The sequence below is a fragment of the Poecile atricapillus genome, chromosome 3, assembly GCF_030490865.1.
Source record: "Poecile atricapillus isolate bPoeAtr1 chromosome 3, bPoeAtr1.hap1, whole genome shotgun sequence".
Lineage (NCBI taxonomy): Eukaryota > Metazoa > Chordata > Aves > Passeriformes > Paridae > Poecile > Poecile atricapillus.
Genome location: NC_081251.1, coordinates 73,664,298 through 73,687,406, shown reverse-complemented (window position 1 = coordinate 73,687,406; position 23,109 = coordinate 73,664,298). Strand labels below are relative to the sequence as shown.

At 39.2% G+C, this 23,109-nt stretch overlaps 3 protein-coding genes across 8 annotated transcripts in view; 1 reads left to right on the top strand and 2 right to left on the bottom strand.

Annotated features, from left to right (window-relative positions):
- Positions 1-13: 13 nt before the first annotated feature.
- PHF10 (PHD finger protein 10) lies at positions 14-18,778 on the bottom strand. 4 transcript variants are annotated; one of them, XM_058834001.1, is made up of 12 exons: positions 18,191-18,778; positions 15,526-15,632; positions 14,796-14,926; positions 13,900-13,977; positions 12,345-12,478; positions 12,084-12,233; positions 10,828-10,937; positions 9,251-9,404; positions 6,679-6,834; positions 1,830-1,938; positions 1,363-1,551; positions 14-148 (listed from the first exon to the last, which is right to left on the bottom strand). In XM_058834001.1, the coding sequence occupies exons 1-12, from the start codon at positions 18,653-18,655 to the stop codon at positions 63-65; spliced, it is 1,869 nt and encodes a 622-aa protein (XP_058689984.1). In that variant the 5' UTR covers positions 18,656-18,778; the 3' UTR covers positions 14-62. The 4 variants fall into 4 exon arrangements, with proteins under 4 accessions (XP_058689984.1, XP_058689983.1, XP_058689982.1 ...); XM_058834000.1 differs by having other exon boundaries at positions 13,900-13,983; positions 18,191-18,777; XM_058833999.1 differs by lacking the exon at positions 6,679-6,834 and having other exon boundaries at positions 18,191-18,777.
- The window catches only part of ERMARD (ER membrane associated RNA degradation), a 23,760-nt gene continuing 18,345 nt past the window's right edge, over positions 17,695-23,109 (top strand). For 2 of the 3 annotated variants that reach the window (XM_058833996.1, XM_058833994.1), the window contains exon 1: positions 17,695-18,062. In XM_058833996.1, the coding sequence (XP_058689979.1) occupies positions 17,724-18,062 (339 nt within the window). In that variant the 5' untranslated portion in view covers positions 17,695-17,723. The remainder of the gene's footprint in view (positions 18,063-23,109) is intronic. The other variant, XM_058833997.1, reaches the window with a different exon arrangement.
- Positions 20,068-23,109, bottom strand: part of DYNLT2 (dynein light chain Tctex-type 2) — a 5,262-nt gene continuing 2,220 nt past the window's right edge. The window contains exons 2-4 of the mRNA XM_058834005.1: positions 22,556-22,705; positions 21,580-21,738; positions 20,068-20,241 (exon numbers count right to left, since the gene is read on the bottom strand). Coding sequence (XP_058689988.1) covers positions 20,131-20,241; positions 21,580-21,738; positions 22,556-22,705 — 420 coding nt within the window. The 3' untranslated portion in view covers positions 20,068-20,130. The remainder of the gene's footprint in view (positions 20,242-21,579; positions 21,739-22,555; positions 22,706-23,109) is intronic.

Genomic DNA, 23,109 nt, shown 5'->3' with positions numbered 1-23,109 from the left:
GCACCAGAGTATCACTTTAATTTGTGCAGTTAAGTTTTGGACAGCAAGTTTTTAGGGCCTTTTTAGCCCTCCTTGCTGTTTTTCCCCCTTCTTCCTCCTCTTCTGGGTACAGGAGGGTCTTTCTGACAACAATCACAAATCCAGCGACCTAAGAAAAGAAAGTTATCAATTATTGGGAAACTAGGTTTGTTACTCTCTCATCTATTTAGGCAGCCCTTCACCAGTCTTAGGTGCTTACTGATTTGCAGTACTTCCTTTAATGTGAACAACCAATGCTTTTAAAATTGAGCATCTTTTCTACAAAGCAGCATATACAATTCATGCTCCCTTGCAGACTCATTATGTGTAACCACCGGCTACACCAATCTTCACGGACCTCAGGAAGTGCCAGCACTGCCAAGGAGGTGGTAATTAGGTAAGAGCTTTACAACAAGGCTCAAGTTTGCCGTTCATATTTTCAGGTGAATGACTACAGTTCGAGTTGTGAAGTTACCCAGAACAGAAATAAATGGCAGTTGGAGAAGCATTTAAATGTTTATGTTACAATAGCTGGAATCAAAGGCTGCTTTGGTAATTTTGTAGTTTTGTAGACATGTAATCTATTTTGATTATATTCTTAGGTCAGCCTCAAAGTGAAATCAGTCACAGAACTTGTACAAAAGTGACAGCTAACTCCATGGCTTCCCAAAATGGGGCAGTACAGCATCACTGCAGTGGAGTCACTGCCGCTGAATATGTATTCATGATCTTACTATGGACTTAAAATTACATGTAAAGCAACAGTACCAGTGTTATTTTCTTTCTACTGCCCTGAGCTGACCACATGATAGAAGTGATTTAAGTAATTTAAAGCTACTGGCTTGTGTGCCTACCATGGAGGTTCTTCTGTTGCAGTTTTGATGTTTAAGAATAAAAAAAGGAATGAAAGGGTTTAAAGAGATATTTACAAATAGAGACAACTATTTCATTTAGAAGCTAAAACAGCACAATTAATGTGAAAGCTATACTCTAGCAATATGCAGTAATACAGTTTCTTTTACAGGTTTCTTCAATGAAAAGAGGTAATTATTCTCAGTATTCTGTGGATATAGAAAAAAAATAGTTCTGAGTGAGCCTGTTTGGATTATGCTGTAAAAGCCAATTACATTTCCTACACAGGAATTGCCAGGTTTAACTGTGCGCAACCAAATATACAGAAATAAAGCTTAGTAAAAAAGTCCTGTAGTGTGAATGCTTTCCTACAGTGTTTCTTCCCCTTCACTCTTGTTTTAAACTATTCTTTCAAAAGCAATGTGTGTATTAATTCTGAGAGTGAGTCCAGGACTCAGAGGAAGTGGGAAGGGAGCAAGGGAACTCTGTTACCTGAAGGGATAGCATCAAGCCCCACACAAAAAGTGTGATAACCACGGTCACATACATCACAGAACATCATTTCTTCTTCATGGTGAGGCTGCCCACATATAATGCATGTTTTACACTCCATACACTGCCAAGGGTAAGTCTTAATCATAGCAACAAGCTCCGGGGTCATATCAAGGCAAGAAGGGTGGCCTAGATGAAAACCAGTATTATTACTTTTATGCCTGAAATGAAATTTAGAATTAGTTAGACTGCTTGCTTTTACCAAACATGAAGCTTAGCTCACCTCCTGGTGAGATCCCACAGTGCACCGAGCGTGTGAGCACAGAGAACACAAAAGAGACATAGGGTTGTAACAAAGGACAGAAAGGGCAACTGAACTCTTGCTACACATGGAGTACACTAAATATGTCCACAAACAGATCTGTGAAATTCCCTTAGGAATCCACTTAGTGTATGTAGATACTCACCACTGTTGTCACACTGGGAGCAATGTATAAGAGCTTCAGGTTTTCCTTTCTTGTTGGACTCCTTACCCTTCAGACAAATTCCACATATAGCATTTGGAATGACCTTTGGCTGGAAGGGTAGAAGAGGGCTATAAATTCATTCCAGAAGAATTCACAGATTCAACAGGAAATGTCATCTATCTCCTTAACTATTAAAATTAATAAACTGTCTGTCAGGACGTGTGAACCCTGAAACACGTGACAATCACTGACAAGCAGCAGCACTGGAAAAAATCATAGATTTAACTACATAAAATTTTGCATTTGTCATAATGAGTTGCATGTAAATCCAATTGGATCAAAAGCACGTACTTGCCTCTTCGTATTAATTCATCAGTTAACATTCTCCTCATGGTAAATTAATGTGACATAGGATGAAAAATTTCAGGAAGATTCTTCCAATATAGAATATTACTTTATGAACTTCTGTGTGGATTTCTTGTTTATGAAGGAAATTCTATATAATTTTGTTACTTGCATTACATTTCTTCCTACATATATAAAATTAATTACAAAAGCAATAAACTTGATTTTCTCTATCTTCAGTTTCAAATTTTCTGGTTAGCTATGCAGTAGAGGGCTGTATTTCTTTTACCATTGCTTGTATTCAGTCATAACCATGTAAGAAACAAAACCCTTGCATTTGACTAGACATTTACATTTGGAATTTTTCTAGAGTGATCATCTGGAGTGTGTCTGGGTCCATGAGATGCATTTCAAGGGTAAGATAAAGAGCGGGCTGTTACAATGTGGAACATCTGCCTATGTATTGTGTATGCCAACTCCATAGATACACCAACAGTTTCATCCTGATGAGGCCTGAGGAAGAAGGAAAGCATTCTGAATTTCAGAAATATGGCAGCAGTTACATTGTTGAACTTTGACTGCCACATAATGAAATCAGTGAGAAATGTAGCCTGCAATTAATGTAGTACTCACTGATTTAAAGTGACTAGCACCAGTTTTAAAAACAATGTTGCTGCAAAGACCCAGCTAGCAGAGGGAGCTGAAGGCTTCTGAATAGCTTGTCAGTAAGCAAGAATCCCAGTCAACTACCAACCACATGCAAGAAGAATTAGGTTTAATTTTAAAACAAATCTAAAAAATGAAAACACAAATAAATTAATAAATACAATTACAAAGATCTTTTGCAATACAACTCATCTTTAAGTGTGTTTATTTCCCCAGTCAGTTTTTGATAGCATCTAGCAAGGTAATTAGCATCTTGACTCATTTTTAAAGCATCAGGATGCATTGCTTTAAGTTTTCTGAAGTTTTCAATGTGCTTTTTATGTAAAAGCATGGCTATAGCCTGCTTCAAATTGTTCAGTCTAAGGAGTTTTATTCAAGAAAGCAAAAAAACCACCACACCACGTGTTTATAGGTAACTTCCTTCAAAAGATGACAGAGCCATTCATAGACACTTTTTTTTCTGCTTATTTATTTTAAAAAAGCAAAGTCAACCTGTTTTATACATAAATATAATAAAACAGTAAAATAAGTCTAACACACAAACATCTCTACAAAATAATAAATATAATGGAAGCAAAACCACGCCTAAACTCTTTTATTGTTAACTATACTACGTGTCCTACATGTATACCTTTATACCCTGCTACTCCCAACAAAAGTGGCACATGCTTAAACCTTGTCAGTGTGGCAGCATTTACCCTTCCATTGTTCAGGCCTTTTTTTTAAATTGTACTGTAATCTAAGAAACTGAGCCTCTCTAACATAGCAAGCACACTTTCCTCATCAGACTTCTGGCTTGTTACAGATTTGTATTTTACTGCCTTTAATACACAATAGCACACTTGCCAATACTCCAGCCAAAGTGAGCTGCTTTTTGGACACATCCAAGTGTTAAAGGTGTGTGCAGTTCACATTCTGATACACATAACTCAAGCTAGACATTGCTATAAATGCATTTATTAACAATGCTTCCATCTACTCTTAGTTCACTAACCTGTATTCATTAGAAACCGTGCATATTAAGGGGGGGTGAAAATCACAGCCTTTTGAGAATGAAGTTCCAACAGTATGGAAGTATTTTTACAAAAACAAAAACAAATAAAAACAAACAAACAAACAAATCCAGACTATTCACATTTTAATCCAGTTCCGTTCTATCACCGTAAGTGGCTTTTAGAAATGCTATAAAAAAGTCTGTCAATTCCAAATGGGAAGTCACAATACCCCATCTCACTAGGAGTAAATTTTGCTTTCTACATCCCCATCTCACTGGGGTAAGATAGGAGAGAAAATAAAGGCAGGGTCAAAATGATGACTGTGCTGTGTAGGTTTTCACTTCCATGGTGCTGTGCTGCAGCTCTCAAAGTAAGCTTTCCAACTACACCATGTTTTTTTATAACATCCTATTCTGAATGCAAAGCGTTACATTTTCATATACAGTGACCCAAAACAGAAGTGTTGTAAAATAAAGATACTCAATACATTTCAGTTTCATGTGCAAAATAAAATCTCCTGTACTTTTAACAGTACCCTGTGTGTGCAATTGTAGCAGTCAGTCCTGCAGCAACAGACTCACTACTTGTAACATGACAAAATGTAAAACACACGCTAACTGTCCTTTGTTAAAGAACTGACAATAAAAAAGACTCCATATAAAATACAGTATTTCTTTTACTTGAAAATAACTCAGTGGAAATGTATGGAATCCTGTAATACTTATAACGTGGCTATAACTATATATATATATATATATATATGCTGATGCCATAGCAATTATCCTTCCATTTTAACTACATGTAACCAAAAGATTAGTGTCCTACAAAAATAGTCCAATATCAGAGAACAATATAGAACAAAAGGATTATAAAGATTTCACAGGGAAAACATTTTGTATCAGTTAAGCCTTCGGCTCAAAGTGCCTTAACACGTAGGCACATATGGTAGGTATATTGTTATCTGGTGTTTTTATAGACTCACAAAAAAGAATCATTCTGTCTTACCAGTTAAAACAGCTCATGTAATTTGGCTTATTGCAAGATTTCAAATGTTCCCACAAACAAGAAAGCCAATCCCCTCACCCTCCTAACATATCATCACCACCCCTGACTTAACAGCATCCAGATGGTTGATGCAGGCAGGGTATGCTGACATTGCAAAGATGTGGCGCCATAAATTTATAGTAAGACCTTGTTCCTGACAGAATTAGTAATTTTAAACCAGTAAGTAATTGCTATGGGAATCCATTTTCAAAATGCAGTGCTATATACTACTACTGCTCTTCTACAATTTTAAGTTCAAAACTTTGCTGAAAGTTCTGCTGCACAAGTTGTCTCCCTATGCATTCGTAAGTCCATTAAGTAGATTGAACTAATCAAATATTTGAGCATCTCGCAGCTAAGTGAAGCTTCTGTAAACCAGTGGTACACAATTTCTAATGTCAAGTTAAACAAAGCTAAAGCAAAATTTCAGCCTTCATCTTTGGATTTCATGTTCATGGGAATACTGAAATGCATTCTACGTCTACAACTTCTTGCAAAGTTACATATAAAAAAATATATGTATGTGGTAACCACAGTCTAAATCTATACAGTTCACGCATTTCTTAATAAGTTCCTGAAAACAGAAAACCAGAGCTTGCTGTCTGTTACAAACTTGTACAGATACTGTATGTAGAGGAAATTTATCCAAGTTGTCCAATTTTTGCTGGAAATTAGCTTCTTATTGTAAGTTATAGTTTATTTATTATTAACTTGGTAAACACAGACAGTAAATATTTATAGACATAAAATGCAAGCCATCAACAGCTCACTTTTGCTGAGACAGATTCTCAGTATGTACAAACTTGTCACTGACAGAAATGTTCCTTGTCCCATAACTGTCAATTGGCATTTCTGACTGGTAAACACTCAACGCTATCTTAACTTAGTGTTTTCCCTCTTTATGGGTCTATTCTTGCTCCCATTTAAGTCAATGGAAAACTCTCACTCCTCTCAGTGGAACAGGACTAGACAATTACCTGCTTTAAATGTGTTACAATTTATTCAGATCCTCTCTCAGTATGCAGAATAGTAACACATAAACAATGTGTGCCAATTCCCATTTCTTCTGAAAAGTATTTTTGTCATAATTCTTGAAATTATTATATGGGAATACCGAAGATTAGGGTCTTAGGTTCGGCAATCACTGCTTGATAGCTGAAATGTCTTAACATCCTCACCAAGTTTCTAGTTTAGATAAAAGCAAATTGCCCACAAATGTTACTATAGTATGAACTACATAAAAAGCTATTTTCCAAATACTGTTACAGGGGTTACATAGTGTTGCCTATACAGCTGTAGTAAGCTTTTTGCCTTCCATCCTATACATCATAACATCACAGGATGAAAGGCTGTATTTAAAATGAATGCCATAACAATATGTTCAGCCACACAGCTGCACTTTACAGGACTGGCCTCTTGGTATGCTGCCATACAGAAGAGAAAAAAAAAAGTAACAGATAGTGAATACTAGCTTCAAACTGGCACATACTTCTGACTGCTATGTTAAAGCAGACAGAAAGATGTTGAGTTCCAATGAAAAATCCACAATGGATTTTTCTAGCTTTACTGCCTATGAATCTAAGAAATTAACCCAATAGGCGGCCACTGTACAACTAAGGTAAAGAAAAGCCTCACACAAAATATAAGCAAAAAGGAAATAAGGAAGCAAACAGATGGAGCACACAACAGGAGAACAGCTAGTGAAGTACAGCAAGCAGAAGTTCCACATTATTGAAAAAACCAAGTACTTCAGGAAGAAGCTGGTGAATAAAATTCAGTCAGGGGCTTTTTTCTTCTACCTTGTACCCAGGAACTGATTTGGGTAATACAGAACGTTTGGAACCATCTTTTCTTGGAGTAGCACTTTTGTCTCTTGTTTTTTGTCTTCCCTGAAAAGAATCCTCCTGGTTGTCTGTGGCGCAATCACCTTCAGATACATTGCCAGACGAATTATCCTATAATAAAAATACCATAGCTATATTTTTTTTATTTATTATTTTGGATAGACAGACAAGTCTTTCCTACACTCCTTAGAGTCAACTAAGGTAAGAGAAGGATATGTCATTCCTTCTGCAAAAGCATAGGGTCTATCACAATCTAGAACACCTTTGTTCACAACATTCATAATCTGTCTTTTTCTGGTTTAAGAGACTGGCATCTGCAACAGCAGTCATGTTTTTTGCAGTTGGTCTTGGTACCAGTGTGGGAAGCACAACAGTGTAATTCTCTGAAGCGTTTTCATTAGAAGTCAGCAAGAAATCAACTAAATGCAAGATGCTCTTTACAACATAAAGGGGCAGCAAAAAGTTAAAAGTGCCCTTGTCATGCATGCATGTAAAGCATACAAGGATTGCCTTGAATTAAACATGTGAAGGTTTTTTCTGCCACCCTTATCTACTGTTTTCACCAGGAGCAATGTAAATATTTAATTTGGACTGCAGCAGAAGAATGCCATCAATGGCAAAACACACTTCCATATTTAATACAGAACCAAACAACAGATTTATTTTGTACTTAAAGCTTTTTTTTTTTTTTTAGGAATAAGAAGGCAAGAAAGAGGGGAAGAGGTTCAAAGAGGGTGAGAGATCAATGTAGGCATAATTAAGAGCAGCAGCACAAGACTTTTCTCAGAAAAGTGTTAATAAGGGCTTCCAAAAAGCTCCAGAAGGAAGCAGTGTGATTATTCACATTTATCACAATAAAACCCAAGAGGCCAAATAACAATGGTGCCCTACAGTAAAACACACTTTGTAAAACCACAATAGTGATCAGCCTGTTCCCCAGGTCCTAAAATCAAACAGACAAAACAGACACAGCAAATGGAGGAGTGTAACACAAAAGCAGATTGAACTATGTGGCAAGAAGAAATGGTATGTTTCACCATTATTTTAAGGGAAGGATTATTTAGGTCAGAACCACTGAAACAATACAGAAAAGAAAACTGCTACTAACTCTGACAATGGAGCAGGGGAAGGTACGAAAAAGGAAAAGTTATAGCATATTGTGGGACTCCCCAAGGAGATCTGAGAAAATGGTAGGTTGCCCAAACCTGACAATGTCCCACCTCTGTGGTTTTTTTTTAACTATATGCCCCCCTCAGTGACTAAATAGCCATGAACCCCTGCTCCCATAGCCAAAACCACTTCACAGAAATCTGATTATCAATCTTCCACACTTCTCTACACTTTTCAAACTCAGGGACATTTTTCCTTCTGCATTCTGTCACAAAAAAAAAAAAAGATTTCTGAGCCTCTGTGAAAAATCAAAAGGATAGTTTGCTTGGTCAAGTCACTTTTCTTTACCATTAATGAGAATGGAAGTCAATGGAAAAGAAAACTGGGAAAAAATGGTTAAAGACCAACTGACCAACTGTAAAAAAGCTGGAGTGTGATTAAACCAAAAATTTGAGTTGACATTTAGCATGCTATGCTTATGATTTTTTCTTCTCAAAAAAATGCAAGCAGAAACAGTGCGTTGAACACTTACCTCTCCTTTTGTTAACCTACAAGCTGACCTCTTCCTTTCTGCAATTGTAATTATCTTACAAATTTCAAAGAAGATATTTACATGACAAAATTTAGAATTGTACGTACCCACTGCCAAACATGTTCACTAATCATGCCAGAAATTGCTAAATGCACTGTGATATTCTACTACTGTTAAAATTAGGTTAAACTTCTGGAAAGAGATTGTTGCCAACATAAAAACTGCACCAATACACCAATGGTTCAGTTGTACTCAGCTTTTGAATCTCAGCTGGCTCTTGAGCATTTAAAGCACTATCAAGGTACGTGCATGAAAGTTTCCCTTAAGTTTCAGCTAACGCTTAATTTTGCATTTGCGTAAGTGGATAGAACATAAATATCTTTTAAAAGATGTGTTGTAAAGCAAAAAACCACAGTGCTTTTAACCTTCTTTTTAAATTGGAATTTAATTTAATAATTTAATTAAATAAATTTAATCGGAACTGTTTCTATACTTGCTGCTTCCACATCACAAAAAAAAGTATACTGTGACCTGAACTACAGTATTCATTCTCCTCAGTAATGCCAGCAACTTTCCCTCGGGAAAAAGGGCATAATGAAGAGCTGCATTGGGAAGTTTCTTCAAAATTTCTTTAAACAAAACAAAACAAACAAAATAAAATTATAAACAGGAAGAAAAGGCCTGAAATGTCAAATATTTTTTCAATTTACTCTGAAAATGGACCAAAACAGAAAGCAATGGAGAACAGTGTTATGAAATAAACGGAAGTACTAAAAAGTCTTCCCTTCATTTTGCAAATGTTAGAAGATTCTAAGAAACTAATTAAACTAACAAAAGTGAAGGGAAAGGACTTTTTTGATCAAGAATACTTTCAATTTGTCTCACCGAATTGCCTTTGGTTTTCCGTTTTTCATCACCTCGCCCTTCCTCTGCATCATCTGAATCTCCATCGCTGTCCAGAGTAAGCAGCTCCGGATCCAAAGGAGGTTCATAAAGCGCTGTGTTTAACGGCAGATAACGAAGTTCATCTGGAGAGTATCTGATGTTAAATAAATAAATAAAATTCATTCATTCATTCATTCATGTGTACTTTATGCGTAAATATTAAGTCACACAGTACACAGGGACTTTAATAAGAAAGAGTCTCCTTTTTTTCAGGAAGGCACATAAAAATACGCAGTTCTGAAAACAAAGGAACCATACTAATTTTCCCTCCCAAATGTGATATTATATATAGAACTTGTCTTTTTTGTAGAGCAGATATTCATGAAACACAAGTGGTATTTGCAAAGTTTTAACCAATCCATGTTTACTATGCCAAACAAACCATACACTTTGTTTATGAATGTACAGAGCTCCATAACGTGTAAAATTCTAACTTGGGGCACATAAACATATCCAAAGCAAAGAATACAGCTGTGTAGCTGAGTACTGAGAACAAAAAAATGCACATGAAAATGCAATTTTGAAAGAATGTAAAGGTGTAATCACACCACTTATAGCCAGATACAGCTCATCATGCATATTCTACCCTTTTTAACCCTAAAGACTAAGAAAAAAGTGAAAGCCCTCTTACTGCTGGGGACAAGCATTGTAAGGAACAGGATACTATTTTGATGCATCTTATGAAAGGTCATGTCCTTCACTGAGAAGGAAAAGCAGTTTCACCAGCAGCTTACAAGTGCAAAATAAACATAATATGAAGTCATTTTAATTCAATTGATTTAATAGAAGTTAAGTCCTTCAGGAACATCCTGTAACATGCAAATTTGGGATGGGCTGTATGAACACACACTGGAAGAAGCAAGGCACATGCAGACAAAGAGCTGCTCTACAAAAAAACAAGCACATATTGCATGAATACCACCTGTATTGTACAACACTAAGACTTCAGCAAAATCTTCACATCTGTATGGACTTGTTCAGTGGTAGCATGCTGCTAGTAAAATCTTAAATTTATGTCAACAGTCAAGTAACATGTTTTTCATTAAATGTAAAGGTCAGCTTACAATGTCTTTCTCACTTACAAATCCAACATCAAATTTAACCCACAGGACCAAATTTTTTTTAAGAGTTTCTAAAAATTCAAAATAGAACAGAAGATACGTGATCACAAGCCAGCATTACAACACTTTGATACAAAAACATTAATTTTAGCACATGTGCAGAGGCGGATGATAAATAAACAGGAGGGTGGCAGGAGTGAAATCCATGTCCCTTTTTGCTATGGTAAATACCTGAGCAGGCCAAATCTCAAGCACTGTAGCGACAGTAGTCTTGCAGTCAACACTGTTTTGTTGACTCAAGCTGTCACACTATGCATCTTTGAAGACTATCAAGTGTCTCAAACTAAAATTAATTTGAAACCTTACAGCAAAGACACTGAAATGTTTTCCACTTGCTAAATATAGACAAAAGAGAACAGTGGAACAGAATTGGCAGCTGGAATGCTTTTAAAATACCTTTTGTAGTACTCCTGGAACTGGCCGGGTATGAGAGCCACTGGGTAAGGACTAACCTTTGTTCTCTCTGTAGGCAAGACCTTGTATTTTCCTTGAGGCACCTGGATAATCTGCGTTGTTTAATATAAAACAATGACATTTTTGTTTCACAAACAAACAGTTGAGCCTTCCTCACCAAACACTCCTCCAAGTATTTTTTAACTTGCCAGTTTTACTGAACTGGAACAGCTATCTGAGTTCTCCCATGAGAAATTCAATTCATTAAAATGCTAAGAGATCCCACTCACAGAACAGTATTATGGATTAAATCCAATTCCTAAGTATCTAGTGAACTGAACAAAGATCAGGTAAAACCTCTCTAAACAGTATACTATGAAAAAAAAATTTGAAATTAAAATCTAGCCATTGAAACAGTAAACATTAACATTTGTAACCGGCATCTTTAGCATGAATTATCACTACTGGTCCACATTGCTTTAGAGCAGAAAGAACATGTCCATCTGATTCTGAACCCAGACTGTACTATTAAAAAAAATCCATTAGTAATATAAATATACGGAAAGGAGAAGATTACATAATAAGCCTTCCTTCTCTTAGAAGGAAATAGAAGTAATTATCCATTATCTTGTCTCTTAACATGGTCAATACCAGGAAAATGAAAATATCCCGTAATTGTTTGCCATGTAACAATTTGCATAGAAAATTTTTGCTTTACTGCCTTTATAGAAGCAGAACAGCACTGCTTCAAAATGCCAGATTTTTATTTTTTTTAATCAAGCATAGAAGCATATAACATATGCAACAGAAAAATAATATAACACCTAACAAAAAACAAGGGCATAATATTGACAGGCAGCACACTTTTAGGTATTAAATAGTTTTCTTTTTAACTTCAGGTATTGTCAGGCAAAATTTTGGAGGTGTTCAAAGGAAGAATTAGCCATTTATATGAATAAACAACGCTCTTAGTTTTATGCTAAAACTATCAGTAAAAGAACATGATTACAATACTGAGATGTTTAGAGCTTCCCGAGACAAGTATTTTCAAGTTTAAAAAGTCTGCAGGTTCAATATATTTGAGATTATTACTTTTAACACTATTGCCCATTTAACAGCAAAACCGTTAAGTCTCTATATATAGAGTGAAAAAATAATCAACCCCACTGAAAATAGTTAAAATGGTACCAAAACCAACTTCACTAAAACAAGCAAGGAGCTCCCTCCTCACAATTGGTAAGAAATTTAAATCTGCCTACATGTGTCTGTAAATCAAAATAGGCTCTTCTTTCTTCCATCCGCTCTCGGTTTAAATTGCTGTTGAATTCTGCAGCTTTCTTGGCAGCCTTTTTAATATATTCTGGAACTTTGCTGGCTTCTACTTTCTGTGTGTTCTGCTGCTGCATTTGCTGGAATAAAAGCAATTATATCAATTCACATACATTTCACTATCAGTTAGAGAAGAACCTTTTCTTACACTCCCATTGCAGATGTGGTTCACTTAAGTGGTAATTACTTACAGAGTACTCCTTGTAATGATCTGTTATTCGCTGCCGCTCTTTCTCTTGCAGTATAACAGAATACTCAGCATGTTTGGCAGGGTATTCTTTAATCATAAGATCAATTACTTCATCACTACGCAAAGCTGTTAGACCTAAAATAAATAAAAGCAACAATGATGCTATCTACAAAAGTAAGTGTAGGTTATTTATATCCCACAGTTTTTGAGTAGCTAAAGACAACAACCTTCTGTGCACAATGCTTTTCCTTCTCAAGTAGCAGTGAACTTGTGCCATTTAGCTTTCAAGGCTGACTAGGAGTTTGCTTATACCCAAGGCTCATGTCATTACTTACAGCTACAGACCCCTTCACACTGACTCAATCGCCAACTTAAAAACTCACTGGTGAGGCAGAACCTTTGTTCTAGATGGGACCTTGCGTACTGCTAGTTTCAGTTTCCAGTGCTGGTGAAGTTTCATTACCCTTCAGAACCTTCACTGAAATTACAAGGTTTACATGAAGTCCCTATACAAATCAGGGAAGAATCTTTAGGAGAGCAATTCAGAGCAGCAAACTGCACAGACTCCTAACTCCCAATTAAAGCATTTCAAGTTCAGAAGGCAGAATGACTCAGTTTGCAGCTACAATGCAGATCTCCCCTGACAGTTCCAACACAACTAATCTCCAAACACAGACAATAGCATGGAATGATTTATGTCACTACCACTGACTATAACTGTAATTTTAAAAATAGGGGTAGTTAAATCAGCACTCATCTCTATTGGAGATACAAGGCAGAATGTAACATTTTACCTCTATATATAAGAATTAGATACTGGATGCAGTTCTCTTATGTATAGTTAAGTTAAACAAAAACAGACAGCTCGCAGGTGAGAAACAGAGGTGGTATACTTAAGACTGTTAACATATAAAATAACATGACATTTTCCAAGACCCATGATACAAACAAACAAAAAAAAAAAAGGCAGCATCATTTAAACTCTAACATATCCAAATCACATGTATCAGAAGAGTAAGAAAAAAAAACTTTCAATGAAAGCCTCAGAAATCACATCAATCCATTTCAAGTATATTCGAGTGCCATAATATACACTCTTATAATTTCTAACATAGAAGCTGAACCATTAAACATACAGTGATGTTTTCTGGCCTTCAATACAATGCAGCAAAATAAGACTAATGTATATAAAGACACCCTGTACATATATACACAATATATACCACGATGTATATATGTATATATATGTATATATATGAGACTACACAATTATGGTGGTCTCTTCTCTAAGAGAAAAAGGTTCTACAAGTTAACTTAGAATACAGCAAAATTCCCTCTAAGTAATTAGAACAGATCCAAAATATATTTGTTAATAATAAATCTGGAATACTGATACATCATGGCCAATTTACTAAAATAATAATAAATCAGTTTTCATTTCAGAATTTATGTTTTCAGTTGAGAGGGATACAATTATTCTCTACCAAACTGAACCTCCTTTTTCAGTGTCATACTTTTCGTACTGTAATAAGGAGTCTAACAATTTGTTTTCTTACCTAGTGTGCATTGAGTCTCTGTGATAACATTTAGTTCTCTGAGGTAGAGTTTCTCCTTGTGAGATAAATCTCGCCTTTCTAAATCTCAAAAAAAAACCAAAAAAGAGAAATAAAAATGTGTGCAGTAACTGAAACTCTCCCATAAACACTGTCAAAGTATTTCAACCGTTTTGTTTCCATGCAGTTAGAGCCTGTATTATACTGCTAATTCCAAGAAACACGACAACTTGATAAATTACTTTTAAATTTAACAAACAATGTAGGGACATGGTAAATTTTCTTGACCTACAGTAGGTCAAGACCCTGTCTATAGTTATGATTTACAGGAAAACTAAAGAAATCTGACGTGTCAGTTCAGATGCAGAAAATTTTACCAAGCACTGAAAGTACAGTCTTTTCTCTTTTACCACAACTTTCAAAAAAAAATTCCCCAACAAAAAAGCCAAATTTGACAATTCTGATGAACGGAGGCTCAAATACTTGATAATAAATAATTGAACCTTTTAGTATTTTTCCACAGTGTAGGAATGTTGCCACAATTCAGGAAACAGAATACAGAGATCCAGTTATATAGTAAGAAATCATCAACAAATCACTAAAAATAAAATTAACATCAGTTTTCAAACAGTACCTGATCTAACTGTCTGATCTAACCGTCAAATCAGACTTGTTTGCAAATTTTCATGGCAATACCACAAAGTCTTATATTACTTTGAAAACCAGTGGATACACTTAATTTCCAGTAATGAAAATATAAAGTACAAGTATAATCCAGGTCTGCTTTTCCTGGGTCTTTTTATTAACAGTCAGCCCATCTTATAACCAAAGAAGCACAGACTACATCCAAACTGTTTAAGGACACAAGCTTTTAGAAGGAAAACTTTAAAAATAAATACCTGGATATTTTCTTTTAAAGGAAGTCACACCCAAATATTCACTGACTTGCTCCTGAAGCATGTAGTATTCTCCTGTTTCATCAGGTGGCCATTTGTATTCTATCAAATTTTCAGCAGGAAAATAACTATACCTAAACATAAGAACAACGTTAGAACAAATCACAACAATCCTTAAGAATACCACTTACATCTCCAGAAATTCAGTAATTCCTACTTATATGTCACTGGAACAGTAGCTACAAAGTTGGACATGTACTTTAGAACACTGCATCCTGTTAACCCGTTTCAAAAGTCACTTTGTTACACCCAGCCTCACATATATTTCTCTAAATCACCACTTGCCAACATGCTAAGGGACAGAATCTGAAGAAACCATCTGATAACCATCGTAATGGAGAGGACACCAGGAAAAGCAAGTACTACAGAGTCAAAATTCATTCAGCATGATTACTACAGAGTCACCATTCATTCAAGTATGCAATGTTTTGAAAACATGTAAACTGTGCTTCTGATTGTACATCAGATGTAGCACTTTTTGTAGCACTCTAAAATAAAATGCCTTAAAATATGCTGGGAGCAATAGACACCTAGGTATTTCTAGGACATCACCTCAGTTTGGAAAGATGGATGAAGAATACACAAATAATGAAAAAATAGCTAATACTTAAGCATGCTGAACAATGAAGTCAGACTTGCAATAGAAAGTGGGAATTGTAAAACACAGTATTACCCAAGGTCTTGACTGGAAGTTTCACAGCTCCGAGAACTGTCCCCTGAGCCCATACGCCGTCTTTTGGACGGCTGGCTGCCATCATTGGAATTTTCTTCTGTGTCATCCTGAAATTAAAATAAATATTAAAAAATTAGACTACTCCAAAGATAATGTAAAACATAAAAAAACATTGCAAGGCAATCCACAATTTAAATACACTTGAACTGTTAAGCCATTCTAAGACAGTCTTAACAACTCACAGGACAGTCTACACAACAAATTATTCTTTGTTACAAACTATTTGCATGACAGGTGGCAGCCCAGAAAGAGAATGGGGTGGCTTCCCACACGCGGTATAGGCAGAGTTCTGAATAGGCAGAGCTGTAGCTCTGACCATTAAGTGCATAATTCCTGATGTAAACTACCTCTGGCACTTGATCAGACTAGTGCTCCAAACCAAAAGCAAGCACAAAACAAAAACCCCAATTCTTTGCTGAGAGTTGATGCTTACAAAATCAGGGAAAATATTACCAAAAGCAACACAGGAGTTTATAGGTATACAGTTAAAATAAAAGGAATAGTATAGTTTACAAAAAACATCCGTAAAAGCAAGTAGCCAAGACTTGTGTCTTGAGATGAAAAAATATACAGAAAAAAAGCCCAACTTTGTATTGCAACAGATACAGAAGAGAACAAAGCTATTACAAGGGAACATTCAGACAGGTGTCACTATTCAGATTCCATGTGACCAATAACGAAAGGGAATAAAGAGTGGAGAGGAAAAAAAAGACCAAAGCAAAACAAACAGTTCTGTAAAACCTAGAAGACAATGACTCAGTTGATGCTGCGTTTTTCACTTTTGATGTCCCATAATACTATGTAACTCCTACCTGCATCATCAATCTCAAAGCATTTAGTGACCAACCCTGTCTGATCATAATTGAGACACAGCAGAAATCTTTAAGTGAACTGCCTACCGTAACCAGTAGTTGAATCAAGAACAAAACAGTTCTTTAAGTAATTGAACCTCTAAAGTGGAACAGAGTGAAAGAATCAATTTCCTAACTTCTGTGAAAAGTTAAAGCAAAAGGAATTAACTTGTCAGAAATAAATGGATCAAGCCCAACTATACTTCCTTATTTAATAATGACAACAATGATTATCAGGTCTACCTCTGCTAATGTCTTTCATTCTAGGATGTTTTACTTAACATATGACTTGAAATATTGATTTAAAAATATTCCAGCAAACACATTACTTTTATTATGCAACACTTCACAATGTTATAATCAAGACAGGCCATAGGCAAAAAGCATTTGTCTCCTGGATTCTTGGCTTATTTCTTCTTTTCTGCAATTGTTTTAAAATATTTTTCTTCCTACTTAAGGGGCAAGAATAACATCTTTCACACAGTAATAAAAACTGAAAAGCAAAATTTAATGAAACTATGTTTTCTTAGTGCAGCCTTCCTTAAAGCAGCATGTAGTATCTCCACTCACATTACCAGTAATGCCACATCTTAGTATTGCTGAGAATACCCTGTATGAACTCAGACTAACAAAGCAGCAGCCCCCAATCAAAACACTGCATGAGAGTATTTTGTGACACGGCTGTCTCATGAGTAGTTCATTTCTACTTCCCACAGGAATACTAATGCACTCCAAATTCTTTTAACTGCTAGAAAAAAACTTGAACAAGGCCAGTACAACCCTCTGGTATACCAAAACTTTCAAGAAACTTCAAAACGTCTTTAAAAGTCACATCTCAACCTGACAGTTTGGTGAAATGCCTGGTATCTGCTTCTCCTCTCACTTTGTATTCATTTATTAAACCTGGTACTGTTATAAAGTATGAGTATCCAGAACATAAAGAGATCAGCGCTCTCCATTTCCATATTTGCTTCCTTCTTTGCTTAAAATTTCACGAAGTTCAATCACGGAAGTTCAGTTTGTTGCAGACGACTTAGTATATGAAATGAAAACATTTGTATTCTATAGACACAATGCTGCTCAATCACCTTTACTATTCAAAAAAAAAGAAAAAAAAAATTGATAGCTCCGTGGCTGTTTACATGAAAAGTCAACCACTGCCCAAAAAAGCCCCTTTCTCCCTGAAAACGCATGTTTCCGTAAAAAACTTGCTAGTCCTTACGAAACACGGTGACGTTACAAACTTCTGGTACCTCTATCACTGTAAGATCGACGTAACGCTCCTTTATGAAGCGATCGAGAAGCCTGAACTACCCGAGACGCGTTCCAAAGAGATACTGCCGATCTGCGCCGGGAGTCTTTGGCGCCACAAGTGCCCGCGGTGCCCGGGATGCGCGGGAGCAGCCGGCGGGGCCAACGCGGAACTACCAGCGGCCAGACCCAAACTTTCCCGGCTGCGGCGCTGCCGCGGTGAGGACTCAGCTGCCGCGCCGCCCCCGGGAAGACGCCGAGGGACTTTTGGGAAGGAGGACGGCCCCGGGAACCAGCCCCAGACCCGCGTTCAAAGTTCGGCCCAGGGCGCGGGAGGCCGCCCGCCGCCGCCCGGGCCCCCCGGGCGGGCTTGAGGTGAGCCCGGGGCGGGCGGGTCGGGTGGGAGGCGCGGGTCAGGGCACCCAGGCGCGGGGGCCGCGCGAGGCCTCCCGCCGAGGCGGCTGTTGCGCCGCAGCTCCGCGGCCGCCGCTGCCCGCTCTCACCTTGAGGGACTGCGCGCCGGGCGTGGCCGGGTCGCTGTCGCAGAGGCGCGGGGACAGCACGGCCGCCATGGCCGCCGCCGGCTGGGCCAACAGGAGCGACGCCGCCGCCGCCGCCGCGCGACCGGGCCTCGCACCGCGCCCGCCAGCCCCGCCCCCCCGCGCCCTGCGGGGAGCGGCAGCGGCCCCTACCGGCCAGCGCGCGCACGGGCGCGGCGGCTCCTGCTCCGCCCCCCTCCGGGCAGCCCGCGGCGACCCCGGCCCGCGCCGCCGGACCGGCACCCGCACCGACCCGGCACCGCCCCGCGGGACCAGCGCGGGGGACCCGCCACCGCCGCCTCCGCCACCGCGCCCTTCTCCTCCTCCTCCTGCCGCCGCCGCTCGGGCGGCCGCGCGGCCCGGCCGCGAGCGCGAAGCCGAGCCGCCGCGGTAGCGCTTGGGCAGCAGCGCGGGGCGGAGGGGCAGCATCCCCCGGCGGGGTGGTCAGCGCCGAGCGCAGGAGCTGGCACCCAGCAGGGCCGGGCTGCTGCGCTCCGCCGGCAGGCTCCCGTCTCCGGGAACGTCAGCCGGGGACGAGCTACGTTTGTGAACCATCAGCCCCCGCAGGAGGGGGGTTCGGGGGGCGGGGGGCGCACTCGGAGGAGCCGCCACGAGCGCGCTCGCCCCTGCGACGGAGGGAGGGCGCGTGCGGCCGCTCCCCGCCGATGCGCGGTCGCGCCGAGCCGGCTGCGCGCCGGGCTGCGCCGCCTCCCGGTGCCGCCGCCGCCGCCGGTACGGGTATGGGCCGGCGGAGCCGAGGCGCAGCCCTCCCTACCCGCCACGGGAACGACCCCCGGTCCCGGGGACCGGGTCGGCGCGCGCACCCGCCCGCACGCAGCCGGGCCCCGTGGGCGCGCACGGCCCCGCGCCGGCGAACAAAGCGCACGGCCGCGCCCCAGCCCCGGCGCCGCCCCCGGGCGGGGGCTCCCCCGTGTGCGCCCACCCGCGGCCCGGGCTGCTCACCGCCCCTCGAGGTTTGCCCGGCTCCAAAAGCGCTCGAACGCAAGCTGGCCTCGAAGCGTTGGAAAGCACCGCCGCCCCGTTCGCGTTTGTTCTCAGCTCCCAACAATAAAACGGACGTGGCAAAGGCACCACCGCTCGATATCTGCGCACGGAAGGTCCAAAAGCTGATGTCTACACACTTCACAGATACGCTGGAGTCTCATTTTAAAAAATACAATCGCCGCTGCTCTTGCCAGTTACGGACCAATTCTCAGTAGCCTCGCGACTGACCCCATCGTCCTCCTGCCACTGCCACCAGAAGCCCCTAGACCAAAGTGGCCTAACTCGCTCAATTCAGTATTTGTCCACCAAGCAGACCCTAGGCGATATTTAACCAAAGGTTAACACCCGGGGAACCTAATAACTGGACTTCATTCAAGGCAAACGGCTGGAAATTTGCACAAGCTCCTAGGACTGCAAAACACAGCTTCCCTCCCAGCCAAGTTTTGAGGCACACTAGCATTTTATCATAGATACCAACTATGAAAATGAAAAATGAACACTGCTTTTTCTTACAAAAAGCATGCTTTTAAGAAAACTGATACCTGCAACTACATGTAAGCATTGGTTAACAGTCCTAGGCACCCAAGAGAGGAGCAACATTCAAAATTTTGCAATGTTTGGCCTTACACCAGCTGCTCCCACCTCCACAGCAGAGCATTACAACAGATGAAGCCCATATGTACTCAACTGTAAACATTTCCAAAGCAGGTTTACAGGGGTTTTTTTTGGTGTTTCTTTTTTTAACAGAGCAAAACTGAGCAAAATTATCTCAACTGTACGTCAGTTTGAATGTGCCAACAGCAATTGGACAAAAACAAATACTAAAATAATGATGGTTCGAAAATTTTCAAATATACCACGTATTGTGATGCAGGAGTGTAGCTGTGTCTTTCAGAGTTTTAGTCGTAATAACAAGCCATTACCAAAGCCAGTGCAATAAATGTATCGGTTTCACATTTAGCTGAAACCCAAGTGTCCCTTTGATCATCCCAGAGGCATCTGCTGGCAACCTATAGAGATAAAAGACAAAAAGGTACAAGTGAACCTATATACAGTAGTTTTACTATTTCTTTTTAAAGATCACACAGCATTATCTAAATGCTAATCAAATCATATTAGGAGAGTTACAACTATTAACAACAATGCAAAAGTTGAATAAAATTAACAATTCCTATTCGATGTTAAATATATGTTCTTGCTTCACAGTACAGCTCCCACCCAGAGAGATCCAAAACTCCCAACACCAAGCCCCCAAATCTCTCTGGTGTTCACTTGTTACAATTTAACAAACTGTAGAGCACCCCTTCAAAAGCAATAGAATGTCTGTGTGATTAGACATTAGTTTTGGGAACACAGACAACCAAGAAGTCACATCCCCCACTCCTCCATCTCCAGCTTACTCCAGCTTACTTCAGCTTTCTTGTAACCATTTATTGCGCTCTCAGCCTTTTTGATAAAATTGTTTTCAAAGCCAAACTGTGTCAATTGATGGCTGGAATAAACATATTCCTTGGGAGAAAAAAGTTAACTTGGACCACTTCACTAATCTGTTTGTACCTGCAGCTCCTCAGTCAAAGCACCCCTTAAGAGGCACCATAGCATGAGACAGCACCAGAAAAGCAGAGAGATGCAGGCAACTCATAAACTGCATTTGGTACTGAAGCTGAACCCCTCAAATGTTGTTTCATGTAACTCACTAAACAGGTTGGTTTCAATCATGTTTTAAGAACTGATGATGAGCACTCCAAAGCAGAAGTACTCTTTTGCTCTTTGACACTTTACTAGACAGATAAAAGCATTCTGAATGCCAGTGGGAGCTTGGAGTACTAAATTTATACACCAACGCAGCAAAATCCAGAATCTTTTATTTTAGGTGTTCCAAGTTCAGATGATGTTAATTTGAAGTCCCAGGAGCATGTCTGGTGGCAACATCAGTTACCGTCCCTTTCCTTGCCACCCCTTCTGTTCCATGTCACCCCACACTACAACTGCATAGTGTTTTGCACTGAATGTGAGAACCCAAATGGAGATCCAAGTACACTGGACAAAGAAAAACAAAATTCACTGAACACACAGCAGAAACAAGTGGGTGACAGGGCAGTGCAGTAGGGGCTGTTTACCACTTACTGAACAGATGAAGACAACAACCTTCAGAGAGTTAGGCAGAATCACAGCAGCACCTCAAATTGTCACCTGGGATACTACTACCCATAAAGAACTTAAAAGCTTCAGGACCACCCCAAACAATTTAAGCTGCTGAATATGAAAGAACACCTATGAGATAACACACAGTTCTAAAAGTTGTTTTTTCATTTTCAAAAGGTGTAACAAATAATAAGTTTGCTTACAATCATTGCCTGGTTTGCCTTTTCCACAATTAGCACTGATACCACATACTTATAACGGTCATAGTCCAATTCCTTCACAGCCTTTAATATATCTTCTGAGATTGAAGCACACAAGAAGGGACTAGAAGCTCCATCGTATGTGGCTTCTTGTAGTTTATTCTATCAAAAACAATTTTGAAAGATCTTAGTTTTCATCTTAGTAGTCTTTTGCAAAAAATACCCTTTACAGTCATTTTCGTTACAAGAACATGAGAAGAACTAGTGAGTTGAAAAATCAGTACAGACGATGGTCTCAAACAGCAAAGGATGCACTGCTCTGAGATGTTTTATCTGTTTTTTTGAAGGTGACACATGCCCAGCCAATCTCCATTTAACAATCAGGAGTGATTGTATTCTCCATTATTTGGGCTCAGTTCACTGGAAAACAGTGCTACAAATAACTGTTCCAAATATTAAAGATATGTCTTCCAGACAGCTGAATTAAAAAGATCTGGTTATAACTGTTCAAAATACCACTAACAGCTTTGGATTATCAGAACAGATTGTTCTCTTTCATTTTTGCTTAATTTGTGTACATAGCAGTCTGACTGTTAAGGATATCAAGTAATTTTACGCAAGTCCTGTGATATTAGCAGAATTAATAGAAATCCACAAATTGGATGTCATGATCTTTTGCTAACTGGATATTTTGCAGATTATGGTACTTTGAACTGTGTTGTAGCTCAATTCGATTTAAAAAAATGCAAAAGTTTATGATGCTTCAGCTTCACCTAAACAGCACATGCACAGCAGTGACCTTGCAGGAGCCTTTCTGCACTTTGCAAAACAGAGTTCATTCACATTACACTCATGTGCCAAAACTCAAAAGACTGCAGAGATTTATGCATGTTTAAGTTTGTGCAATATTCACTGTTCCATAAATACTTCTGCAAGACAAGCTGCTTTTGCAGTGAGACAATTAATTTAAATACTATACCGTTAGTATTGCTTGAGCTTTGTCTCTTATTAAACTGTCCTGAACTTTAGTACGTGGCTCCAGTCTGTACGTGTTACGGCCTTTTGGCTTTGCCTTTTCTTCTGTTGGAGCCGTGCCTGAAGCATCCTGATATGTCTTTTTTCCTTTTGACTGTACAAAATAATAAAAAAAAACCCACATCACACATCAATATTTTAGAATTTAAGGACTCTAAATAATACTTTATGGTGTACAATTAAGAGAAAAAAAACCCAACAATTAGTCTTGGAATATGTTAACAAAAACCACAGAAAGCTAGAAGCTGGTTATCATCTTCTGGCTGTTTTAACACTACTGTTTTGCCTGAAAATGGAGAAGTGGTTGACTTCCACTCAATTTTAAATTATTTTCCAACAAAATCCAACTGAATTTTGCATTTAAACTCATTAATCATGTAGATCATATTAGCATCCTGAATCCACTCCCTTTTCTGAGTAAAAATACACAGATATTAACACACAGATATTAACACACAGATATTAACATACCTATTGAAGTATGTTAGCCACAAGCTT